This window comes from Felis catus, chromosome B4, assembly GCF_018350175.1.
Source record: "Felis catus isolate Fca126 chromosome B4, F.catus_Fca126_mat1.0, whole genome shotgun sequence".
NCBI classification, from domain to species: Eukaryota; Metazoa; Chordata; class Mammalia; order Carnivora; family Felidae; genus Felis; species Felis catus.
This window is the reverse complement of record NC_058374.1, coordinates 76,983,251-77,008,858: the sequence shown is the minus strand read 5'-3', so window position 1 is coordinate 77,008,858 and position 25,608 is coordinate 76,983,251. Positions and strand designations below refer to the sequence as shown.

At 40.3% G+C, this 25,608-nt stretch overlaps 1 protein-coding gene and 1 non-coding gene across 8 annotated transcripts in view; both read left to right on the top strand.

Annotated features, from left to right (window-relative positions):
* LIMA1 (LIM domain and actin binding 1) overlaps nt 1-25,608 on the top strand; it is an 85,565-nt gene that overhangs the window by 5,744 nt on the left and 54,213 nt on the right. For 2 of the 7 annotated variants that reach the window (XM_019834905.3, XM_019834904.3), the window contains exons 1-2: nt 19,392-19,531; nt 20,520-20,661. In XM_019834905.3, coding sequence (XP_019690464.3) covers nt 19,495-19,531; nt 20,520-20,661 — 179 coding nt within the window. In that variant the 5' untranslated portion in view covers nt 19,392-19,494. Of the gene's footprint in view, nt 1-19,390; nt 19,532-20,519; nt 20,662-25,608 lie in introns of those variants that run through there. The other 5 variants (XM_045061769.1, XM_019834906.3, XM_045061768.1 and 2 more) reach the window with 3 other exon arrangements.
* On the top strand, nt 15,789-15,892 carry LOC111561533. The gene has a single exon (XR_002744183.2). It is a non-coding gene; the product is annotated as a U6 spliceosomal RNA (small nuclear RNA).

Below are 25,608 nucleotides of genomic sequence, written 5' to 3'. Positions count from 1 at the left end.
CAGGATTGCCACCTTGGTTTTGGGAACCAACCACTTAGGTCGTCTTGGGAAAGTCATCCATCCTCTCTGAGCCTTATCTGTAAAGTGAACAGGGTTGGGTTATTGATCCCAAAGTCCATACACCGTCTGCGCCGAAAGGGTGACTTACGAGCCACTGCTCTCTAGACATTGTGAAATTATTTTTTGTCCCGTCCCTGACCTGTTGCCCATTTTAGATATATAGAGCCCGAGGAAAAAGACTGGATGCAGTAAAGGCAATTTTCATAGTGGGTAGTAAGGCTTAATAGAACCTAAAGGCAGAACAATAGAAGTTGCAAAGATTGGTAATTTTTAGGCACTCCCATGGATTGACACTTGGCAACCTAGTTACGTAAGTCATTGGAGCCCTGCTGATGTATGCCACAAAGCCCCACCATCTCTAATGATACAAAGCAAATCTCATTTTATGACAGCCTGTTTAAGTTGCGAAGCCAAGGTACTCAACAACTTCCAGTATTCCATACAGAAACTATTCAGAGTGGGGGTTCTTCTTTGTTATTTGTACAAGCTCTTCATTTTAAGAATATTAATTATTTGCCCTGTGGTCAAATGTTTAACTAGTTATTTGCCTTTTAGTTATCTATAGATCTTTTCCTTTGGGATTTCTTTTGTTGCTTTTATTTTGTGAAGCCTTTTGCCTTCTGGAGATGGATTAAGTATTCAGTTCGATTTCCTTCTAGTTTTTATGGTTTTACTTTTTATGTTTAATTCTTTGTCTTGAATTTATTTAGGAGTACCAAAGCAATGTGTTTAGTGCCTTTGCATATCTCCTGAGCTCCAGATCCCTGTCTCCAACTACCGGGGCTATGTGGATAGTCCCTATGTACCAGGCATTATGTCCACCTAGTTTCCCTAAGGAGAAAGCTTGAAGTTGTCTTGAAAGTTTTAGTCTCATTTCCCACATTTAATCAAAACTCACTACATTTGGTTGATTCTACTCCAACAGTGATAATGGCTCTTTGTCATTGTTCTAATTAAGACCCCCCTTTTTTCGCTAGTCCTTAGAATTGGCTTCAGTTTTTCCCCTTTAGACCAGAGTTGTCATTAAAAAATAGAACACCGACTCTCAAAGTATGGTTTCCTTGATTACCTGTTTCAGAATCGCCTGGAGTGTTGGTTAAAAAAGGTAGGTTCCCAAGTCCCACCTAGACTTATAAACCGATATGTTTGGGGGAATGGGGTCTGGGAATCTGCAGTTTTAACAAGTGCCTCAGGAGATTCATTTACACACTTAAGAGGAAGCAAAGCACAAGTATATTAAATCTAAATTTCTCTGAATGCTATTCAAGACCCCCACTCCCATACCCTGACAGCCTATTTTTCCAGACTTATCTCCCACATCACTACCCACCCACCTGGCATTGTAGCCATACAGTGATTCATGGTTTCCTGGACCCACCCTGTCCTTTCCTGCCTCTGTGCCTTTGCTCATGCAGTTCCCACAGCCTCATGCTCCTCTCCCTCCTCCCACTCCTGCCTAAATCCTTTTCCTTAAGAGCTCAAATAAAATGCTCCTTTTAAAAAATGAAGCCTCTAATTTGTTCTATTTTAATCATTGGCTCCCTCCCCAGTCTTCACTTAGCACTTTATTTTTACTTCTTTTTTTTTTTTTACCTTAATGCTGTCACTATGAATTATTGCTTCCTTAAATGATTATAAGTCTTCTAATTGTGAGAACTTGGCCTTTCATTTCCATTTTGTAGTCATTATACATATAATAAGCAATTAAATATCATAAAGTATATGAAATATATCTCATCTTGCAAACAGTATTCCATAGAAATGTTTGGCTTTGCACCACACTTAGAATAAAGTTGAGATCTGGGGCGCCTGGGTGGCTCAGTCGGTTAAGCGTCCGACTTCGGCTCAGGTCGTGATCTCACGGTCTGTGAGTTCAAGCCCCGCGTCGGGCTCTGTGCTGACAGCTCAGAGCCTGGAGCCCATTTCGGATTCTGTGTCTCCCTCTCTCTCTGCCCCTCCCCTGTTCATGCTCTGTCTCTGTCTCAAAAATAAATAAACATTAAAAAAAATTAAAAAAAAAAAAGAATAAAGTTGAGATCTTTTACCACTGCTTGTAAATCCTTATTTAAGGATGAGTGCTGCCACTCATCTCTGTCATCTTCTCATACTTTTCATTCACTCCCTAGTCATATTTTTCCTGCCTCCGTGCCTTTGCATTTGCTATTTCTTACACGTTGAAAACTCCTACGTCTGTTCTCTTTGCCTGGCTGGCTGCGTATCTCCTCCCCATCATTCAGGTCTCAGCTCAAATGTCATTCACTCAGGAGGCTTTCCCTGACCACTATCTAAGGCATCTGCCCCTTTTCCTACTGCCACTTCAGTTACTCTCCTTGCCTTTCCTTCACTGCACTAATCACAGTTTTTAATTGTCCTGCTCCCTCAGTAGAATGGAAGCTTCATGAGAGCAGAGACCTTGTCTCACTTTTAATGTCATGTCTTTAGCAAACAGAGCACTGCTTGACATGTGGTAAGTCCTCAGTAAGTATTTGTTGAATGCACACATAAGCCTTGAAGATAGACTTTTCATTTTACCAAGCCCTGTTTTGGTTTGCAACTCAAAGTTTTGTTGTTTTTTTTTTGTTTTTTTTTTTTAATTTTTTTTTTCAACGTTTATTTATTTTTGGGGGGGACAGAGAGAGACAGAGCATGAACGGGGGAGGGGCAGAGAGAGAGGGAGACACAGAATGGGAAACAGGCTCCAGGCTCTGAGCCATCATCAGCCCAGAGCCCGACGCGGGGCTCGAACTCCCGGACCGCGAGATCGTGACCTGGCTGAAGTCAGACGCCCAACCGACTGCGCCACCCAGGCGCCCCTGTTGTTGTTTTTTAATGGACAACAGCTGATGTAGTTCCATCAGGGTTCAAATCAGGTAGCAGCCTCTGAGGGTTTCTGAAGGTAGCAGGAAAAATGGAGACTGTGATAGCCAGGATTCACTTCCATCTGAATGCAGGCTTCCCAAGGTGTTCCCAGGATCCAGGCCACTATTTTACTACTGCTGTCAGCATTTACTTCCAGGGTTGTTACTGCTGGCCAATTCTAGTCTTTAAACTCTCATTACATTCTTAAAAGTGAGCAAAATTAGAATCCAACCAATCCTCAAGCAACCAAAAGTTTTCTTCTGGTTTCTTTCTCTAGAAGAAAAATAAGAAAGCTACCTAGAATCCTCAAGGAAACATGAAATGATGTTCATTATATTTACTACATGCCTATTGATTTGAAAGATTTTTAGCAACAGCCTTAAACAAGGTGTTTCTTGGGAGCTTGGGTGGCTTAGTTGGCTGAGTGTCTGACTCTTGATTTGGCTCAGGTCATGATCTCACAGTTGTGAGATTGAGCCTCCTGTCGGGCTCCACAATGAACTTGCAGCCTGCTTAAGATTCTCTCTCACTCTGCCCCTCCCCTACGTGTGTTTGTGCTCTCTTTCTCTCTCTCTCTCTCAAAAACAAAACAAAACAAAAAAATAAACAAGGTGTTTCTTGTTAACATCTCATTGAACCAGTCTAACTCATCAGTTATAATTTCTTCCAATTTCTCTTCATTGGGTAGACTTATTCTTTAATTCCATTTTTTCTTGAAACTGGCTTGAAACTTTATTAGAAATTACAATAGTTTTTATAGCAACTTATAGTTTTCAAAGTACTCTGGGTTTTTTTTTTCCTCATTTAACGCTTACAACCATCCCTTGTGAATACGTTTTTGAGATGTAGAAACTGAGACCCACTGATTCATTTTCCCATGTCACCCAAAAGCCCACTACTCAATTAAATGCCTCTCAATAACTTTTTAAAACAGCACCATAATTTGACATAATTTTTAGAAGGTAAACATGAAAATGTAGTTGAAACATTAACGTTATACGTTTGTAACCGGTCCGTAAGAAATAAGATGCATAAGTTAGTTGAGATAAGTACAAAATTTTGTCACTTCTGTGGCTCTACGGTTTGGTAATTCTTTGTTTGATCAGCCTCAGCTATGCTTGTCCTTGATTAAAGCATTGTTCTGGGTGAGCTGCTCAGATTTTTACAGAAAGGAAAGATTAGAGAACTTGCCTAGGGAAGAGTCACTTTTCAGTAAGCCCGTTTTAATTCTCCTCTTGCTTGAAGGGATTGGTTCAATTGATCTGAACTGGCCTTTCAGATTGAGCAGGTCCTGAAAAAAACACATCATCTAAAATTTCAGATAAGAAGAATGGAAGCCAGGTCCTTCCTGGAAATGGCCAGGAGTGAAACTAAGAAGCCCTGTATTTGGAGAGAACTCAATTAATTATTAAGGACAAAGGACTGGTATAAGGAGGTTATATCCTTAATGGAAGCAGCCTTCTTAAAATAAGTGTACATGATTCTTCTGCTTTGACATTGTAAAGAAGGTTCTTTAATTAGCCACTTTGTCTTAATTAAGCATGTGATTGGCAAGACCTGTGAGCATGTAGTTTATAGACATTCAATTATGTAGGTGGGCCTTTGTTTTGATATGTGGCAACTGAGAACTAGCATAATGCTGTTTTTTATTCATATGACAGATGTTTATTGAGTCCCTACACTGTACCAGGCACTGATATTTGATGCATCTGATGTTAAAGTATGGAATGGTACAAAGGTTAAAGGAGAAACAGGCTATTCAGAGTAAATCTATGCTTTCTATAATGGTCTCTGTTGACTATAAATTTCCACATTATTTTTCCAATTAACTGTGCCTTTTTCTACTTTTCGCTTTAAATTTGAAGTTACTGACATAATTATCTGCTTTTCTATGTACTGATAGAGGTTTTCCTTACTATGTGTGAAAAATACTGAAAAAAGACTCAATCCATTGGATTATGTTTGTCCTTACAATGTGTTAATTATCAACTGGGCACAGGGAGGAGGAAGAAGAACCAAGCAGAGAAAAATTACAAATTAGATTTGAGAGAGAAGTCGAATCAAACTTGGAGTAGATTGGGTAATTTTTAATTTAAAGACGAAAAAAAAAAGATTAGAAAGAATCTTGGGTGGTTCTTTGTGACCTAAAAATTTTAGACCAAAGTTCGTTTTTAAAGGCTGTAACTACAGGTTACTCTTTTACTAAAATGAGATATGTGAATGCTACCGCAATTATGTAAAAAGCTAATTTGGGTTTCAAAAGTGCAAGAAGATAAGATATTCAAATTAATGAATAAAGTGATAGAAGCTGTGTAGGATGGTGATAATTATATCATCTTCCAGTTAGAGTTTTTACAGAGGTGTTAAGAACACCTAAAATTTGGCCCTTAAACAGTATAATTTGAGAGAGATTTAGACTTTTGGGTGCAGAGAAACAGTGTCAGGGTTTTAAGCAGATCTGATGTTCCTGGTAGTTACTGCCAGTTTCTCAGAGATGACATTCAAGGTGCTCTTTTTTTCTTGCTGATATAACGAAAATAAGTTGACCCTAAAATATAGTGTGCACTAGAATGACAATTGTAGTTTATTCTCTCTGCAAGAGGTCATTTTATTTTCATCCCAGCCTCCTAAAAAATGAATAAGTTAACATTTATTTGGCCTTTCTGGGCCTCAGTTTCTTCATCTGTAGAGTGGGACGGCAATATTCTGAGTTTGCTACCGTGAAGATTAATAAGTTTATATATGCAAAACAAAACAGTATCTGACACGTGGTAAACATTCAATAGACATGAGCTATTTTTATTACCAGCACCACTGTTACTTTATAAGCACTTATTTTAGCACTGAGCTAAAAGAACATTTTAGAGATGATGAGACTGAGGCTTAGAGTAATTTTCCTAGTGTTACCCCATAAGCAAGTAGTAGATTCATAATGTAGACCTAGGCTGAAAGGAACTGGAGACAGAGTCAGCTTAGATATGGAACGGACTGGGGCATTTGGCCCAACCCTTAGGCATCCCTTCTAGTTTCAAGACACTTAGGATAAGACTGGCCCAGACCACCCCCCAGAGATCAGGAACTTGTGTTTTGCAGTAAGTAAGAACATGAACATTAGTGTCTGTCGGACTGTCCCAAATCTTGGCTCTGCCACTTACTAGCTATGTAATCTTTGGCAGGTTATTTAACCTTTCTGAGCCTCAGTTTCTTTCTCTGTAAGATGAGAATAATAGTATTTGTTTCGGGGCACCTGGGTAGCTCAGTTGGTTAAGTGTCCAACTCTTGATTTCAGCTCAGGTCATGATCTCATGGTTGTGAGTTTGAGCCCTGAGTCGGGCTCTGAGATGGCACCATCGAGCCTACTTGGGATTCTGCTCCTGCCCTGCTTGCCGTCTCTCTCAAAATAAAATAAAATAAATAAACTTAAATAAAAATTTGTTTCATGATATTAGAGGGACTACGGGAGTAAAACCAAATGGAATGAATCACCCTGCATATGACCAGCACTCAATAACCTGGCCCCAGGCTTATGCTAAGGTGGCCCAGATTTTTTTTTTATCTGATTCTGACACAGTCCATCTAGATGGTTGGTGATTAGGGCCTGTGTCTGCCTCCCTGCTGAGGCCTAAGAACCCTGGGATCAAACCAAGTCTAAATACCCAAAGCTGTTTTTACATTGGAATCATAGGAGACTCTTAAGAAAAATTAGAAGTGTTCAGACTTTACATGAGAGATTCAGATTCCAAAGATGATCCTGATATTCAAAGCACCCTCCCCAACCCCTGCCTCACCTCCCCACCCTTGACCCCTGCACGACTAAGAAGTGTTAGGTTGGCTAGTTGAGGGTAGCAGCTGAAGCACAATCCCAAACAGTGATCTTAATGCTTGGATTGTCGGTGTCAGTGGGAATATTAATGAGTAGTCAAGGGGTGGGTGCCCTACAAAAGGGAACTCTACAGAAACGATCTCATCTGTGTAGTCAAACAACGTTTCTGTTTGGAAAGAATATTAATGAGATCTGGATAGGAATCAGACACCGGGAAAGGACAGCTGCTGTGAGAGGCAATTTGAATTGTACAAGGAGTTACACATGATATTACTAAAGTCCTTGTGCCATTTTAAAAAGTAATTAAGTGGTAAAGATAATCAACAATTTATAAACAATGTTTTAAAAACAACTGTAGTTTCAAAAAATAAATGTATTGAGGGGCCAGCACATATTTGAAAATATGTTCAACTTTCCCTATGAGTAAAGGAATGAAAAGTAAAACAATAATATACCAATTTTCATACATCTAGCAGATTGGAAAATATAAAAAGGATTAGCAATGCTCAATATTCACAAGGATGTGGAGAATAGTCTTTCTCATATAGCTGATGGTTCAAATATAAATGGATGCAAAAATATATACAAATTGATGCAACTTTTTTGGAGAAAAACTTGGGAATGTGTATTAAAATTTTGATGCATAGGCCTTTTACTAGAAATGCTGCTTCCAAGAATTTATGCCATGGATGCATACTTCCAAGTAGGCAATGATAGAAACATTTTCCTTGCCATCTTGTTCTTAATAATGAAGAACCTACAGCAACCTCTATGTTCATTGACAGGGGCCTGGTTAAATAAGTTATAGACTATTGCAGAGTGAAATAGTATTTGGTACTGAAAGGGTGAAGTAGATCTCTATGTCCTCCTCCATCTATGTGTCCTTTCCTATATGTCTTCCTGTCATGTGTGAGAAGATGTCCAAGAGGAAACAAATAGTTGCTGAATAGCATATTAACATAAAGTCATTGTTATTGTTAAAAAAAGAAAGTATGTGCGCTGGTGTTCACCTCACTGTGCCTCAGTTTCCTCGTTTGTAAAATAGGTATCATTATAATGATCAATATAATGTCTACATCATGAGTTGTTGTGAGGATAAAATGAGATAATATTTGTGGAATGCTTAGGACAGTGACTGACATATTATGCTGGGTGTTTGCTATTATTATCATGCATGGGCAATATCAGAAGGTTTATGCTCCAAAGCGTGACAGAGGTTACCTTTAGCAAGTAGAGTTGTCTTGGGGGAAGGGGTGTGCAAGAGCAGGCAGAGACTTCGATTTCTTATATTGTATGTGTCTACATAATTGTTTATGACAAGCAGGCCCATTGCGTGACCAATCACTATGACAAAGAAGCGAGGCAAAGAAGAAAATGGCGGCTCCAGTTTGGAGTGCTTGTTGAAACCTGTGGAGTGAGAGGTTCCCCGAAGGAAAGGAGGAGGGTGAAAGACAGTGGTGATGTGAGGATACAAAAAGGATGCTCATTGATTCCACCTTGGCTGCTGAAGCTCTTTTTGAAAACCACTAACCTAATTAAAGATCAAAAAATTTTGAATTGCACAAGAACCCTACGAAGGCCCAACATTTATATCGGGACTTTTCCTTTTTGCATTTTAGTTTTACATTTATGCTAAAGAAGTGATTCATGTTTCATTTGACTTTTGGACAAAAGCTACAAAAAAGTAATTGCTCGCATGTCCAAAACATTTAGGGAGAGGTAGTTCTTTGAATAATTATAAAATAAAAATTTTGATCTTTTAAAGGCACCACTAATGTCTTTTCAACTAACATTACTACCTCCATTATATAATATTATAGAGTAATTTTTGCACTAAAAAAAAGTCAAACAGCTGAAGAATATGCTACATTTATGAATTATTTTCATCAGAGCCTTATGACATAGGCCTTGTTAAGACAGTATGACATATAAACTAAGCTAAGCCAAAATATGTAATCTGTTAACTAAACCTTTAGAATAATGTTTATTCGATGTGTTTAGACACAGAGGCATACGACAGTACTAACAAGATTTGGCTCTGACCTCAAGCAATGTGCCAGGCACTGTTTTTCATTTATTATCTCCTTTTATTTTTAGCACAACCCTGTATCTTAGGGTTATCATCCTCATTTTATACAGAAGGAAAGTGTGGGACGGAGTTGTTGCCATGCATCTGGTTAGCACTGGAATCAGGATTGGAATCAGCTGGTGTTTCCATGGTACTGCTCTGCCCCCAAATAACCAAGACGTGAGGATAGATGATGTGAGCCCCGTGTTGAGGGCACACTGAGAATTCTCAGGGACCTCAGTGATCAGCTATCATCCAGTCTAGTGACTTTAAAACTATAATTTTTTTAAGTTTATTTATTTTGAGAGAGAGATAGAAAGAGCTTGCACAAGCAGGGGAGGGGCAGAGAGAGAGGGAGAGAGAGAGAGAATCACAAGCAGGCTCTACACTGTCTGCACAGAGCCTGACGTGGGGCTCGAACTCACAGACTGTGAGATCATGACCTGAGCCGAAATGCAGAGTCAGATGTTTAACTGACTGAGCCACCCAGGTGCCCCCAAACTGTAATTTTTAAAATAGAAGTTTTATTGAAATACTCATATACCATATAATTTACCTGTTTAAAGTGTGCAGTTCAGTGGTTTTTGGTATATTCACAGAGTTGTGCAGCCATCACCACAATCAGTATTACAACGTTTTTATCACCTCCCAGAAAAAAACCCACACCCTTTAGCAGTCAGTCCAATCCCCTTCAACCCCCCTGTATGTGTGAGGCAACCACTTATCTACTTTGTGTTTCTTTTTTTTTTTTAATTGTTTTACATTTATTTATTTTTGAGAGACAGAGACAAAGCACAAGTTGGGGAGGGGCAAAGAGAGAAGAAGACACAGAATCTGAAGCAGGCTCCAGGCTGTGAGCCGTCAGCACAGAGCCTGACGCGGGGCTCAAACCCACAGACTGCAAGATCATGACCTGAGACGAAGTCAGACGCTCAACCGACTGAGCCACCCAGGCGCCCCTCTACTTTGTGTTTCTATAGGCATGCCCATCCTAGACATGAAATAGAATCATACAATATACGATCTTTGTGACTGGTTTCTTTCACTTGGCATAATTTCAAGGTTCACCCATGTTGTACCGTATATCAGTACTTCATTCCTTTTCATGGCCAAACATCATACCTTTATATGGATAGACCACATTTTGTTTATCCAGTTATCAGTTGATGAATATTTGGAATGTGTCCACTTTGGGGTTACTGTGAATAATGTTATTATACACAATCATGTACAAGTTTTTGAGTGGACATGTGTTTTGTTTGTTTGTTTGTTTTTTATTTCTCTTGGGGGGGGTGTACCTCCCCCACGAGTGGAATTCCTGGGTCACATGATAATTATGTGTTTAACCCTCTGAGGAGCTGCCAACTATTTTCCAAAGCAACTGCATCATTTTATATTCTCATCAGCAGTGTGTGTGAGGGTTTCAGTTTCTGTATATCCTCTCCAATACTTGTCAGACTATAATTTTTTTAACCGCATCCCACAGTAAGAAATATTTTACATTCTTACCCAGTTTATCCACACACAAATAACTGAAACAAAAGCTTTTTGAAAGACTACTTATACTCCGTGTGATGCAGTCTGACATTTTGTATTTCATTCTGTTCTTTTTCTTTAGCACAGACATCTTGGCTCTGGCCCGTTAAAACTGATTTCACAATTCACTAGTTGTGACCCGCAGTGAGGAAAATACTAGGCTGTTTTAACCTTTTCATTTCACACAAGAGGAAATTGAGGCCCTGAGAGATGACTTTTTCAGCAGATGATACTGCTAATTAGTTGTAGATTAAAGATTAGAACCCATGTCTGTTGGCTTCCTGCTTTAACTTTTGACATCTTGAATTTAGTTGCCCTCATATTCAGTTCTTTCTTTTCTTTTCTTTTCTTTCTGGAGTGGTAAAGTGTGAATCGCTAAGGGTGAATTCTGTAAGCACCCCATGAAAGTTGTTCTGATTCTTTGGTGAGCAGTTTCCAGAAGTGGAATTGTTCCTTTTCATTATTCTTGCTCTGCATCTTAGTGGGTTTTTTTAAATGTTTGTTTGTTTGTTTGTTTGTTTGTTTGTTTGTTTGTTTATAGAGTGAGAGCAAGCAAGGAAGGGGCAGAGAGAGGGAGAGAGAGAATCCCAAGCAGTCCCCACACTGTCAGCGCAGAGCCCTCCACGGGGCTAGACCTCATGACCATGAATGAGATCATGACAGCCGAAATCAAGGGTTGGATGCTTCAACTGAGCCACCGAGGCACCTCTCTCTTAGTGTTTTTAGAGATCAAAATATCCTTAAAAAGTGATTTTTTAAAAGAGACAAAATGTTGCTAAGGTGATTCTGTCTTGATACAAACATCTACATCCTTGTTGACCCCTGGGAATTTGATCATTGCTACAAATTTCTTATTGTCTAGGATACATGTTTCTACAGAGACCTGGCTAAAACTATTCCAAGAAGAATAGCAGTGATAATTCTAACAGACTTGTAAAACTTGCCTATAGACTTGTCTGTCACAGTGTGGCTGAATAATAGAGTAGTGAGCCTTTTAGGTACAGTATTTGAAGTTATTTAGTCGTTCTATTTTTTTCATATTCCTTGAGTTTAACTCAAAAGTTTGAATAAACTAAAATTACTAAGTCACAGTTCTGAAAAATGATATGTACTTTCTCAACAACTAGCCTTAAGACTGCGTAACAAGCATTCGTTTTTTTGTACCGATAGTGTTTTGGATAAAATTTAAACCTGATGTAATTTCATTCAAAACATATGCATAAAGTTCCTTCTATTTAAAATTTTTAATGTTTATTTATTTTTGAGAGAGAGAGAACGGGGGAGGGGCAGAGAGAGAGGGAGACACAGAATCTGAAGCAGGCTCTGAGCTGTTAGCACAGAGCCTGATGCAGGGCTTGAACTCATGATCATGACCTGAGCCAAAGTCAGATGCCTAATTGAGCCACCCAGGTGCCCCAAAGTTCCTTCTATTTAGAAGGCAACGTACTAGATGCCAAGAGGGCAAGAGGCAAAGTAGATCTGTCCCCTGATCCCAAGAATCTTTCTATCAAGTAGAATTTATAAAATTATAATAAGATAAAGGAAGTGACCTATGCTGATTGGGAATAGGGCCAGGGCAGTTCAGGAAAGGGTTCTTTGAGGAGGTGGTCTTTCCTGGAGTCTTGAAAGGTGGATAGTTGAGGAAGGGATAACATTCTAGGTGGAGTGAATAAATATATGGTGTATCAAGGGAGTAGAAACTGGTAATGACATAATTTTGGAGATTCTCTTTTCATGTCAAAATTCTATGAAGTTAGGCTTCTCCCTAGCAGAGAAAGAATTTAAAATAAATAAAAGGAATGCTAGAATGAATCTTGTGATACTAGATTATTTGATGCTAGATTATGTGTGTGTGTGTGTGTGTGTGTGTGTGTGTGTGTGTGTGTGTGTGTGTAAACAGGTAAATAAAGAAATAAATATATATATTCCTGGTTCTATCCCCCAAGGCAGCCTAGAAGCAGTGACATCTCAGTAGCATTGAGAACATGTAGTCTCCAGATTTGGTTTCTCCAATAAAAGGAATCACGACTCCTTGTAGTACTTGATTCCAGGCCTAGGGCCAGGCAAATACAAGACAAGTTTGGGTCATCTTATAGTGCTACAAAGTAAGAATGTGCTTAAAAAAAAAAAAAAAAAAGTTGGTGGCATATTGAAAGGACACTAGAGCCAAGCTGAAAGAGCTCCAAATGACCAAAGCTGGGAACAATTTGAGCAACAAAACAAAATTACCCAGGGAATAGAATAATACAGGAATTATTATAACTCAGGAAATAAAATAAATATCCACGAGTCTATCCTAATATTAATAATGATTGAATAAATAAACAAGGGAGAAAGGACAATTCTTCCTTACAGAAGAATCCCAAGTAATAAATGCAGAAGGAATGAGGGCAAGAGAAAAATCACCATTAGAACAGCACAGTAATAATTGCTGAAGGCAAGATCAGTGCATGAATGCTAAAATTAGTAAAAGTTTAAGGAGGAATAGGATTAAAGGATCTCCCCCCAAATATTTACAAATTATAAAGGGAATCATAGTAACTTTACAGTGGTGAAACCCGGCAGGCACTACCCTAACCGAATGATCAAGGTTAACATCACCATTAACAAGACATCAGCATCATGAGCCTTGTGATATGATGCACTGAGGAAGGCACATCAGACTCTGTAGTATTCCTCCCAAAATTCTAGAACTTCACTCTAAATCTGAGAAAGTATCATATTTTAAAAAGTGACCTGCCCCTTCTCCCCCCCCCCTTTTTTTTTAAGGATTGTGAGATATTCCAGGCTCATCTGGTATTTCCCTGCCCCAGCTTGGAATCAACCACTTCTTCAAGGAGCCCTGGTTCTTTTTATTGGAGACACCAAGAAACCCAAATTGAGGGGCATTCTATTTAATACCTGACCAGTACTCTTCAAAAGTGTCATGGTCACAAAAGACAAAAACAGAGGGACTGTCATAGACATTGGAAGAGACTTAAGAAGCCATTACCATTAGGGGCACCTCGGTGGCTCAGGGGTTAAGTGTCCAACTTCGGCTCAGCTCATGGTCTCACTGCTCATGAGTTCGAGCCCTGCATCAGGCTCTGTACTGACAGCTCAGAGCCTGGAGCCTGCTTCCGATTCTGTCTCTGTCTCTCTGTCCCTCCCTCCCTGCTTGCTCTCTCTCACTCTCTCTCTCTCTCTCTCAAATATAAAATAAAACATAAAAAAGAAAAAACAAAATGCAGCCATGACCATTAAATGTAGTGTAGGATTCTGGAACAGAAAAAAGACTCTAGTGGAAAAACTAGTAGAATTTGAATAAAGTCTATAGCTTAATTAATAGTATTGTACCAATGCTGATTTCTTAATTTTGATAATTGTGCTGTGGTAATACAAGATAAAACTAGATGAAAGGTACATGGGAACTTTTGTACTTTATTTGCAACTCTTGTGTAAATCTAAAATTGTTTCAAAATAAGTTTTTAAAAAAAAACTTAACTTTCAAAAGCTTTTTTTAAGTATGTGAATTTAGTCACTGTTTTGGTAAAAAAATATGTACACTTAGAAATAAATGTAGTTTATATTCTGAAAAAACATCATATGGGAACATTTTCATGTTGCTTTTGTTTAAAATTTCCCTTTGCACCTTGAAGGTTTTTTTAGGTTGTTTTTTTTTTCTTTTAATCAGTTGCTCCTATGGTGCCTGGCTGGCTCTTTTGCTAGAACATGCAACTCTTGATCTTGAGGTCATGAGTTTGAATCCTATATTGGGTGTAAAGATTACAAAAAAATAAACAAACGGGGCACCTGGGTGGCTCAGTCAGTTAAGCTCTGATTTCAGTTTAGGTCATGATCTCATAGCTTGTGGGTTTGAGCCCTGCGTCAGGCTCTGTGCTGAGAGCTCTGAGCCTGGATCCTGCTTCATATTCTGTGTCTCCCTCTCTCTCTGCCTCTCCCCTGCTCATGCACTGTATCTCTCCCTCTCTCTCAAAAAAATAAAGTAAATCTTTAAAAAAAATTAAAAAGAAATAAAAAACTGCAATAGTTGCTCCCTTTTACCTGCTGACATTAAAATCAGAAAGAGTTCTTGATAAAAAAGAAACAAGAAACATTTAAAACTTTACAGTCTATTTTTTTTAAATTTTCTTTTAATGTTTATTTTTGAGAGAGAGAGAGAGAGAGAGAGAGAGAGACAGAGTGTGAGTGGGTGAGGGACAGAGAGAGAAGGAGACACAGAATCTGAAGCAGGCTCCAGGCTCTGAGCTGTCAGCACAGAGCCTGACACGGGGCTCGAACCCACGAACTTTGAGATCATGACCTGAGCCGAAGTCAGACGCTCAACCGACTGAGCCACCCAGCTGCCCCTACAGTCTATTTCTAAACATTCTTTTTATTTTTTTTAAGTTTATTTATTTATTTTGAGAGAGACAGCATGGGGAGGTGGGGGGACAGAGAGAGTGGGAAAGAGAATCCTAGTCAGGCTGTCAGTGCAGAGCCTGACGTGGGGCTTGAACCCACAAACCATGAGATCATGACCTGAGCCAAGATCAGAGTCAGACAGTTAACCAACTGAGCCACCCAGGTGCTACAACATTTTCTTTTAATGAATGAGTTTGTACTTTGTTCTCTCTAATCTGTGTGTGTGTGTGGGGGGGGGGGGGGGGGGGGGGGGGGGGGGGGGGGGGGGGGGGGGGGCTGTGTTCAGGCAACTATGCCTCTTGCACAAGTAACAAAAAGCAAAACAAACAAAAAGAGTGGGGGGAGAAAGATATGATGAGATTAGGAGATTAGATTTATAAGAACAGGAATAGTATTAACGACAGTTCATTTGCTTTTGTCCCGTCCTGGATTCTGCAAGACAGTTTGCTTAGTTAGGTGAAGTCTGGAAATGCATTTATTACAGTAGGACTCCTGGAGCAGCCACAGGTCTCACCCTCAGCAATAGCTTGAGGAAGCAGATACCTGGGGCCAAATTTCCCAGTGAGTCATTGCCCAACCCTTAAACTTTAAAGAACCTTTGTTCAAGAGATTTTTATCAACAAGCTATAGCTCCCCATAGGACATTTAGCCACCTTACCTCAAGCTACCTGGTGTGATAAAAGAACTTTGAGCTGGGAATTAGAACTCTGGCTTTCATACTTAACTAGTTGTGGACCTGGGGAAAATTATTGGACCCTCATGTGGCTCAATTCCCTTATTGTATAAAGGGGGATTTGGTTACTTGATTTCTAAGCTTCCCTTTTGATGTTAAAATCTGCCCTATGCATCTAAAACTGAAGACTTCTTCCTTCTTAGCAAACAGTTTCCCTTTCTATGTGTCCCATTATTATTTGTGATACCACCGTCCTTCCAATGTCTGAGGCTAGAAAATCTTAGAGTTATTTCTGTTATATCCATTTCCTTTAACTCTGGAACACAGTTGACAACCAATCCAGCCATTCTTCCCTCACAGTTGAAGTGGTGTCGGTAGCATGTATACTAAGATTGGAACGATCCAGAGAAGATTAACATGGCCCTTGCTCAAGGGTGACACACAGTTAAAGTGGTAGTAGAATGCGTTTGACCTAAGAGGCTGGGTTTTAGAATCTGAACACGCCTTCTGCTTGGGCCATATATTAGCTACATGACCTTGGCACATTACTCAACCTCAATGAACCAGGTTTTGTTTTTGTTTTTGCTTTTGTTTTTAATGGAAATAACACTAGTCTATCTCCAGGGTTGTTGTAAGGCTTAAATGAGTTAGTAAGTGTCCAATAAGTGATAGTGCCTTTTATTATTTGCACGTAGCAGTGCAGTGGATTAGATCTTAGAGTCAAATGGGCCTTTGGAAAAAAAAAAAAAAGTCAAAGGTATGGTAGCCAGGGGTGCATGGGTGGTTCAGTCGGTTAGGTGTCCGACTCTTGGTTTTGGCTCAGGTCATGATCTCACGGTTTATGAGTTCGAGCCCCACGTCAGGCTCTACGCTATCAGAGTAGAGCCTGCTTGGGATTCTCTCTCTCCCTCTCTCTCTCTGCCCCTCCTTCATGCACATTCTCTCTCTCTCTCTCTCTCTCTCTCTCTCTCTCTCTCTCAAAATTGATAAACTTAAAAAAAGGCATTGCAGCCCAAACTGAATACCTCCTTCTAGATGGGTCTTTCCAGGCATTGGTACATGCCCTCTCCTCTTAATAAGATTTCTAGGATTAGGAAGTTGTCCTAAAGTCTGAGAATGGGATTCCCATCTGAGAGAGAGTTGGTAAGGAGGGAGAGATATCACACCTTTAATTCAAGCCCATGAAAGTCAAGATGTTCACAGTGGAGAGTATTTCAAGAAGGCCCTAGTTAATTCTAAGTTTCACTGAAAGAACAGATGATTTATCTCTGATGCTGGCCATTCTGGGAAGATAATTGCCACTACACTCTTGCTGAAAGATAATTTGTATGGGTTTGCAGCTAAGTGATTCAAAACTTTTGCTACCCAATTTTCTACCATGGCCAAAAGTGATGGTTTTAATCATTATTCATTACTTGTAGTGGAAAGAAAATTGACTTTGGAAATCAGAGAGAATATGGATTTGAATCCCAGCTCTGCTACTTATGACTAAAAGATGATTGTACAGTTATTTAGTATCTCTGAATTTCGGTTTTTCAACATAAATATAAGATAGTAAAACCAATCTTGTAGAGCGGTTCTGAGAATTAAGTGAAATATGTACTTCATATAAGTAGATGTTTTAAAATGTTCATTTCTGGGGCACCTGGGTGGTTCAGTCGGTTGAGTGTCCAACTCTGGATCTCAGCTCAGGTCATGATCTCATGGTTCATGAGATTGAACCCCTCATTGGGGTTCTTGGGATTCTTGCTCTCCCTCACCCTCTGCCCCTCCCCTGCTCATGCACTTGCTCTCTCTCTCTCAAAAATAAATAAAAATACACATGTGAAAAATAAACAAAACGTTCATTTCTTTCCAGGAGTGTGACTTTTAACCTCAGCCTAGAATTTTTAGCTTCCTAAAATCACTAGGATTTTTCTTGCAGGCATGTGTATTTCAACATATGTAAAACAAACTCATAATTCTCCCACTTCTTCCTATGTTTACTGTCTCTCTTAATGGCATCAACAATCTTCTAATCATTCAAGTTTGATGATTCCAATTTTGATTCCTTCTCTAACTCTAAATCCATTTTATTCTAAGAACTGTAAATTCTCTTCCCACCTTTCCATTCCCACCTATGCTAATGTAAACCTTGATTACCTCTCACTTAGACAGTTTTAGGATCTTTTTGACAAGTAAATTAGACTCCAGTCTTTGCCCCCCAATTATCACGTTATACACTGCTGCAGAATCAGCTTTTAAAACATGGTTCCCATTATGTTACTTGCTTTTTCAGAAACTTCCCAGGTTCCACCATAGAGACTGTGGGCGATCCACTATAGAACTCTTATCTTACAGATATAGATGTTGGGCTCAGGGAAATCATTCTTTTGGGAGTGGCACATTAAGACTAGACCTTATCTCTGCTCACTCACAGGCTAGTTCTTTCCAGTATTGGAATATGGCTCAAACTCCTTAACATGGTTTGCAAGGATTTTCCCATTCTGGGCCCATTCTTTCCCTACCTTATCTTCCACTACTTTTGTACCTACAGTCAAATCCATTAAAGTATTCTATGCTATTTCAGCTCCCTAACAGTATAATGCTGTTCTCCCTACCTGAGATGCACTTTCCTCCTCCTGGCCTCAGTTGATGAAGTTCTGCCCCTCTGTAAGTCCCAAGTCAATCTGATGTCTCTTCCCTTCCCTCCCATCAAGCCAGAAAATCAAATTCCCTACTCCTAGACCACACATTGCCTCTAACCATATTCTGCTTCGTGCTATAATTATTGTGTACGTGTCAGCAAGCCCCAGCCAGGGCAGGCCCTCTCCCTATACCTTATAGAAAGTAGCTAGTTACTCGGTAACCTGATACCAGCGTCTATCAAAAAGCGTGTACTCATTCTCTCCTTTATGTGTTTCATAGGGTGCTGCTAATCACATTACTAAGAAATGATAGTATGCTTCTGTAAAGAGAAGTGTGGTGATGGTGTGAGCCACCTCATTCCTTGAGCAAAAAGTGTGCTTATCACAGCCTTATACCAAGATAGATACTCTGAGTTTTCCTGGATTTCTGGCCAATGTTAATCAAAACCATGGAATTAGACTTGGGAATTAAATAACCCCCCCTTTTTTTTAACCATACTCAGTCCCTCAAATAATGAATGATTTTTCCTTTTTACAAACAAATTTGAGAACATATCTTCTGTATTTTTTTCTTTGATCCAGAATTGATTGCTTATAGAAGCACTGACGACTTTTATACCCACACCTACATTGAAAGCATAATTGTACCAAACAGTGTCTTAAAGTGTGATTCAGTATTTCCTAACCTTGGCTCAAAGGGTCATTACTGTGATGTTGCGTAACTGAGTTTAGCAGAATTGTTTTTGCTTCTGTATCTTTTTCTTATTAGAGTAAGGGCTGACAATGTTCAACGGGTCTGTCAGATTCAGACTGGGAAGCAGATAAACAAGTAAATACATATTATTTGATACACTGACGTTTACTTCAAAGAACATGTGTAGAATTAAGATTATTTTATCCAGGAAGAGAGAGATTCTTGAAAAACCAATATGTATTACTTACTCTGTGTCAGGGTCTTTTCTTTATCTTATTTGTTCCTCATAAGGATATTATGAAGGAAGTACTATTGCTATGGATGAGAAATCTAAGTTTTAGGGATGGGGCCAAAACTCCCACTTAAATGCATCTGTGTCTAATACCAGAGCTCCTGATCATGAGGGGGTTCTATGTTACCTTCTAACATGGGGATTAAAACAAACAAGTAAAAACCACAAAACTCTCATTGTTTTCAGACAAGACTTTAGTCGGAAGAACGAGTACTGCGTGTGGAAAAGTAGTGTGCTCTTTAAGGTTGCTTATCACTTGCTTTGCATAACAGAACTTTCAGTGTAAAATGGCAGCCCAGGTTGCTTGGTTAAGCCCACTGGGTTCTGTTGTTGTCAAGGTTGCTAGAAACAGTACATGATGAACTCTGCATTCTGTCAGATCAGTTATGCTCTGCAGTTGTCAAGAGACCTGCAAGTAGTACTTTATCTATAGTTTTCACTCTTCAAATAAGGAAACTATGGACTCATTTCTAATCTTACCTTTTCTGGACAAAGGTTGGAACTCCTTTGCTAACTACTAGGGCAAAAACACCTGTGGCAATTTCTGGGGCAAAACCGAAACAATCCAGATTAATGGGCAGGGACTAGGTGATTTCAGGGGCATAGCTTTATGTATTCTTTGACTTGAAGCAATGTTAGAAAAGAATTACAGAATAGAGGTTTTTGTCGCCTGAATTTAAAGTACATTATATTTCTCCATGTTGTCAAGATTGTTAAAATGTAAAAATAATAAGTATATAACAATAGTCAATTCTGATATGTATACTTAAATTGCTCTTAATACATTATAACCTACTTAATATTTTAAATATATCCTCTCCTTGAATCCATATCAAAACACCAACAATGGTAAGTATTATTCTCATTTTTCAGCAGAAGAAAGTAAAACTATATATATTAAGTTATATAGGTTGTTCAAGGTGACAAAAGTGATGATTTAGCTGAAGATTATCTCAACTTAAAGCCCTCACTCTTTATCTTATACCATGCTGTGTCCCCAGCTCTCTCTCTAAACCAAGTGGTCAGTGATGCACAGTTTGGGGAGAAAGGGCAGCCAAAAGAAACTTGGACGTAGGTAGAACCTAATTTGGACCTGAATCTACACAGATGCCAAGTGTACTTCCCTTGGGATGTAACTCAGAAGAGTGGAACATTTCACTCCAAATGTGTCTTTGGAACAGATTTAAGTTCAGAGGGAGGCCAATTGATGTTTGCACAGTGAGGTCAGTCATAAAATGATGGAACTGGAAGGGACCTTAGAGATCATCTGGTCTAACCTTCTCATTTTACAGGAAACTACAACCCAGATATTGACTCATTTGACCAAGGTTACAGTTTTTGAGAGAGAACTAGTAGAGGCAGTGGTGTGGTCTGCTGGCCTAGGTAGAGCTCTGTGTTCTCTCTTCTGCCACACCACTGCGAGCCCTTGGCTGCTAGAGAATCCTCTTCTGTGTCTAATACTCTGACTTTCTTTATTGCATAGGTATTTCAGTATCTGTAGACAAGATGGAATCAACTCCATTTAATAGACGGCAATGGACTTCAGTATCATTGAGGGTAACGGCCAAAGAACTTTCTCTTGTCAACAAGAACAAGTCATCGGCTATTGTAGAAATATTCTCCAAGTAAGTGCTGATCCTTGTCCAAGAGGACCATCTGTCTTGAGCAAACATTACCGCCTGTCAGGGAAATCAGTAAAGGAAGTACATGGTGTAAAATGGCTTTATTGAGGGGCACTTGGGTGGCTCAGTCCATTAAGTGTCCAGCTCTTGGTTTCGGTCAAGTCATGATCTCATGGTTCATGACTTTGAACCCCACGTCGGGCTCCGCTGCTGGCAGTGTGCAGCCTGCTTGGGATTCTCTCTCTCTCTTTCTCTCTCTCCCTCCCTCCCTCCCTCTCTCTCTCTCTCTCTCTCTCTGCCCCTCCCCTGCTCATTCTCTGTCTCTCTCAGAATAAGTAAACTTTAAAAAAAAAAAGTCTAAAAAAAATGGCTTTATTGAGCACATTCTGAATTTTAAGCACCATACAAGACACTGTGGAGGAGGAGGATAATAATCAGGAAACACATTCTCTATCCTTGAATTTTTGTTTAGTTAAGGAGAGAAAAAGTTACACACAAAAGATAATTATAAAACACATAATTATTAAGCAAAATGTCAGCAAGTCCAAAATGAATGGAACTAAGGACTAGAAACAATAGGAGAGAAAGAGTGACCATCATGGGCAGAAGCTAATCAGGAAGGCTTTTTGGTTGAGGTGCGTTGTGAGGCAAGCATTGATTTCGTTGAAGGGAGCGTTAGTACACTCTATACCCGCATTGTCCAGTATAGTAGCCACTACATATGTGCCTATTTAAATGTAAATTAATTGGGGCGCCTGGGTGGCTCAGTCGGTTAAGCGTCCGACTTCGGCTCAGGTCATGATCTTGTGGTCCGTGAGTTCGAGCCCCGTGTCGGGCTCTGTGCTGACAGCTCAGAGCCCGGAGCCTGTTTCAGATTCTGTGTCTCCCTCTCTCTGACCCTCCCCTGTTCATGCTCTGTCTCTCCCTGTCTCAAAAATAAATAAAACGTTAAAAAAAAATTAAAAATAAATGTAAATTAATTAAAATTAAATAATACTTAAGATTCAGTTCATCAGCTGCACTAGCCACATTTCAAGCATCCAAGAGTTACATGTAGCAAGTGGCTACCATTTTGGAAATCACAGAAACATTTCATCAATGCACAGTTTTGTTGAACAGTGAAAACTGTGTAGGCAACCTCCGGCCCACTAGCTGCCTGTTTTAGTAAATAAAGATTTATGGGAACATGGCCATTTCCATTTGTGCATTGTCTATGGCTGCTTTCGTGCTATAGCTGCAGAGTTGCAGCAGAGACCAGATGGCCTCAAAGTCTAAAATATTTACTACCTGGTCCCTCAAGAAAAAGTTTGCTGACCCCCTACTCTGGACCATGAGTTCTTTGATACGAGGGCCCCTTTCCCACTTATTTTATATGCCTAGTGTATAGCATGGTGACTGGAATGTGGTAGGCACTCAACAGATGTTGAAAGAATGGTATATGTAATATACCAGGGACGCACAAACACATTGACTTCACTCAAAGGGAGACGCCATACTGGGGAGGAGCTTAGGACAGCTGATAGGTTTACCTTACTAGTAGAGTTTGCTAATTAATAGGAAGCTCGATACATTTAAGAGATAAAACATGGTCAAGGTTTGAAGAAAGAAATTCTGGGAGCTGTATCTAGGATATAGCTAAATAACAATAAGACATTTTTTTTTTAATTTTTTTTTCAACGTTTATTTATTTTTGGGACAGAGAGAGACAGAGCATGAACGGGGGAGGGGCAGAGAGAGAGGGAGACACAGAATCAGAAACAGGCTCCAGGCTCTGAGCCATCAGCCCAGAGCCCAACGCGGGGCTCGAACTCACGGACCGCGAGATCATGACCTGGCTGAAGTCGGACGCTTAACCGACTGCGCCACCCAGGCGCCCCACAATAAGACATTTTTAAATCTACCGTGTCACCTTTTCTTCAGGAACAAATCCATCAAGCACTTGCTCTGTGGAAAACACTGCCCTTCCAAATTGTTGACTTTGTTTACCGCTCAAGGTGGAATGAAGGTGGGGGGAGACTGCATAGGCCGTTTATCTTCTACATTATGCATTTTGTATTGTTGTAATTTTATGGCAAACATGTATTATTCTTACCAAAAAAAAAAAAAAAAAAAAAAAAAAAAGAAAGAAAAAGAAAGTCAATAAAGATATTTTAGAAAAAAGGGACAGAGATCCTGAAAGGTAGTAAGACTTATTTTTAATATTTTTTTGAAGCGTCTGGGTGGCTCAGTCAGTTAAGCGTCTGATTTCAGCTCAGGTCATGATCTCACAGTCCATGAGTTCAAGCCCTGCGTTGGGCTCTGTGCTGACAGCTCAGAGCCTGGAGCCTGCTTCAGGTTCTGTGTGTATGTGTGTGTCTCTCTCTCTGCCTCTCTCCTGCTCACACTCTGTCTCTCTAACTCTCAAAAATAAATAAATGTCATTTAAAAAAATTTTTTTAACATTTATTTTTTTGGGGAGTGGGTGGGGAGAGTGCAAGCAGTGGAGGGGCAGAGAGAGGGAGACAGAGGATCCGAAATGGGCTCCATGCTGACAGGCTGACAGCAGCAAGCCTGATGTGGGGCTCAAACTCACCAACCGTGAGATCATGACCTGAGCTGACATCAGATGCTCAACTGACTGAGCCACCCAGCTGCCCCTGGGAAGGTAGTAAGACTTAATCCCTGACCTCAAGGAAACTGATGGTATAAATTAGTATGGTTTATATGGTAGCTGAAGTCCCTGAACCTCCTTCATCTTAAGAATCACCTGGGGTACTTACTAATAATATGGTGCTCCGGTTATCTATTGCTCATTAGAAAAAAAAAATCTCCAAAATTTAGTGGCTTGAAATACTAACATTTATTTTGCTTGTGAATCTCCAATTTGATGCTTCTGTTAGCATCAGCCAAGGTGGCTCAAAGATGGGGCCCATAGTCCTCTAAAGACTCACTCACTCGCAAGTCAGGTCATTGCTGCTGGCAGTCATCTGGGATCTCAGCTGGGGCCCTGGTCAGAATACCTACACATGGCTTTTCCATGTGGCTGCGTGGCTTAGTTGGCTGGGTGCCAAGGGCAAGCATCCAGAGACAGAGGGAGGGAACAAAGGAAGAAGGGAGACAGGATCAGGAGTTGTGTGGCCTTTTATGACCTGGCCTCAGAAGTTACACAGAATCACTTTTGCCACATTCTCTTCAAGTTGGCCCATATTCAGAGGGACGAGAACTTGACTCTACTTTTCGATGGGAGGAATGTCAATTTTTGTTTTTAATGTCTATTTTTGAGCGAGAGGAGGGGGAGAGGGGCAGAGAGAGAGGGAGACAGAGGAGCTGAAGCAGGCTCTGTGCTGGCAGCAGATGGTCCGATGCAGGGCTTGAACTCATGAACCATGAAATCATGACCTGAACCGAAGTCAAACGCTTAACCAGCTGAGCCACCAGGTGCCCCAGGAATGTCAAAGATATTTTTGGACATGTTTTAAAACTATCCTATATGGCTTCCCTGGCTCCTCCCCTAAAGAGTCTGATTCGATGTGTCTGGGATGGAGCCCAGGAATTTGTGTTTTCAACAAGTATCCCAGGTGAATTTTACTTTCAGGGAGGTTTAGGGAGCACTGGTAGTGAAAGATATTCTATCAGGCTTATGATAGGTTTAGGGAGCACTGGTAGTGAAAGATATTCTATCAGGCTTATGATAGGTTCAAACAAAGGATTGTGGAAACTAACCATGAATAAAGGGAATGGGAAAGCAAGCAGTCTGGCATGAAGAGATACAAAAGGGAGAAGGGACTAGTACGGTTTAGTTTGAGCCGGATGATAGATGGCCTTGAATGCCATACTGAGTTCAGGATTTAGTTAGATAAACAAGGGAAACAATTGAAGGTTTTTGTTAGAGAGAATGACATGATCAGACTTGTATTTTAGAAAGATGCTTCTGGCAACAGTGTAAAAAGGTAGACTGGAAAGGTGAGAGATTGATAGCATGGAAACAAGTTGTGAGGCTCTCTTGAGAACCCAAGTGAAAGCTATTGAGGGTGGGGGGCAGCAGGAATGGAGAGGAAGGGAAAGAACTGAGACAGTGTTGAGATGTGATTAATGGGAGTTGGAAACTCCCTCTTCTGCAGAGAAACTTCTCCACATTCTTACCCTTTTCACCCTCCCTAGCCCCACCTCTCTTCAGCTGAACTTGGCTTTCCCTCCACTTGCCTTCTGTCTCTGAGCAGTGGCCGCCTGCTGCTTCTGCACATGCTGGGGCTGGGAGTCAGGGTTGCTGCTGTCCTAAATCTCCACTACTGGTTCCCATCGATTGTTTTTCATTCCTTGTTCTGAAGTTCTAAACCTGTGCTTTGAGGCTCACATCTAACTGTACTGTACTCTTTCTCTATTCCCCTTTCTTGCAGTGGTATGCCAACCACCTGGCCAAGCTCCCCTCCCCACCCCCACCCCCCCCGCCTTTGCTGGGGACAGTAGCTTCCAGCTTCATTCTCTCCTCCGTGTTTCTCAGCAACGGTGCTATTGGCATTTTCGATGAGGCAGACCTTCCTTCTGCAGGATGTTCATCCTTCGTCCAAATGCTAGTAGTATCCCCACGACATTGTGACATCCAAAAAAGAAAAAAGAGGTGGAAGGGAAACCTTAGGAAGAGTCCCTCACATGTTTCCAGATGTCCCCCAGGGCCCATAGTGCCCCCCAGTGAAGAATCACTGGTCCACATAAATGACCTGTCTCATACTCTGCACTCATAATTTCTTGACCTTCCCTACTTCTTCAACCGACACATTGTCTCCCATGGCCTTGCATCCAATCCCAACCTTATCTCATGCAGAATCCATCTCTGGAATGTGCATTTTTTAATACCTCTCTGATTGGAGCTTCCTGTGCTAATACTCTTCCGCTCTCTTATTCCCACTGATACTGCTCTCAGGCCAAAGCAGGATGCCCAGGCCGTGGATGTCAGTCTCCTTCTTGGCTTCA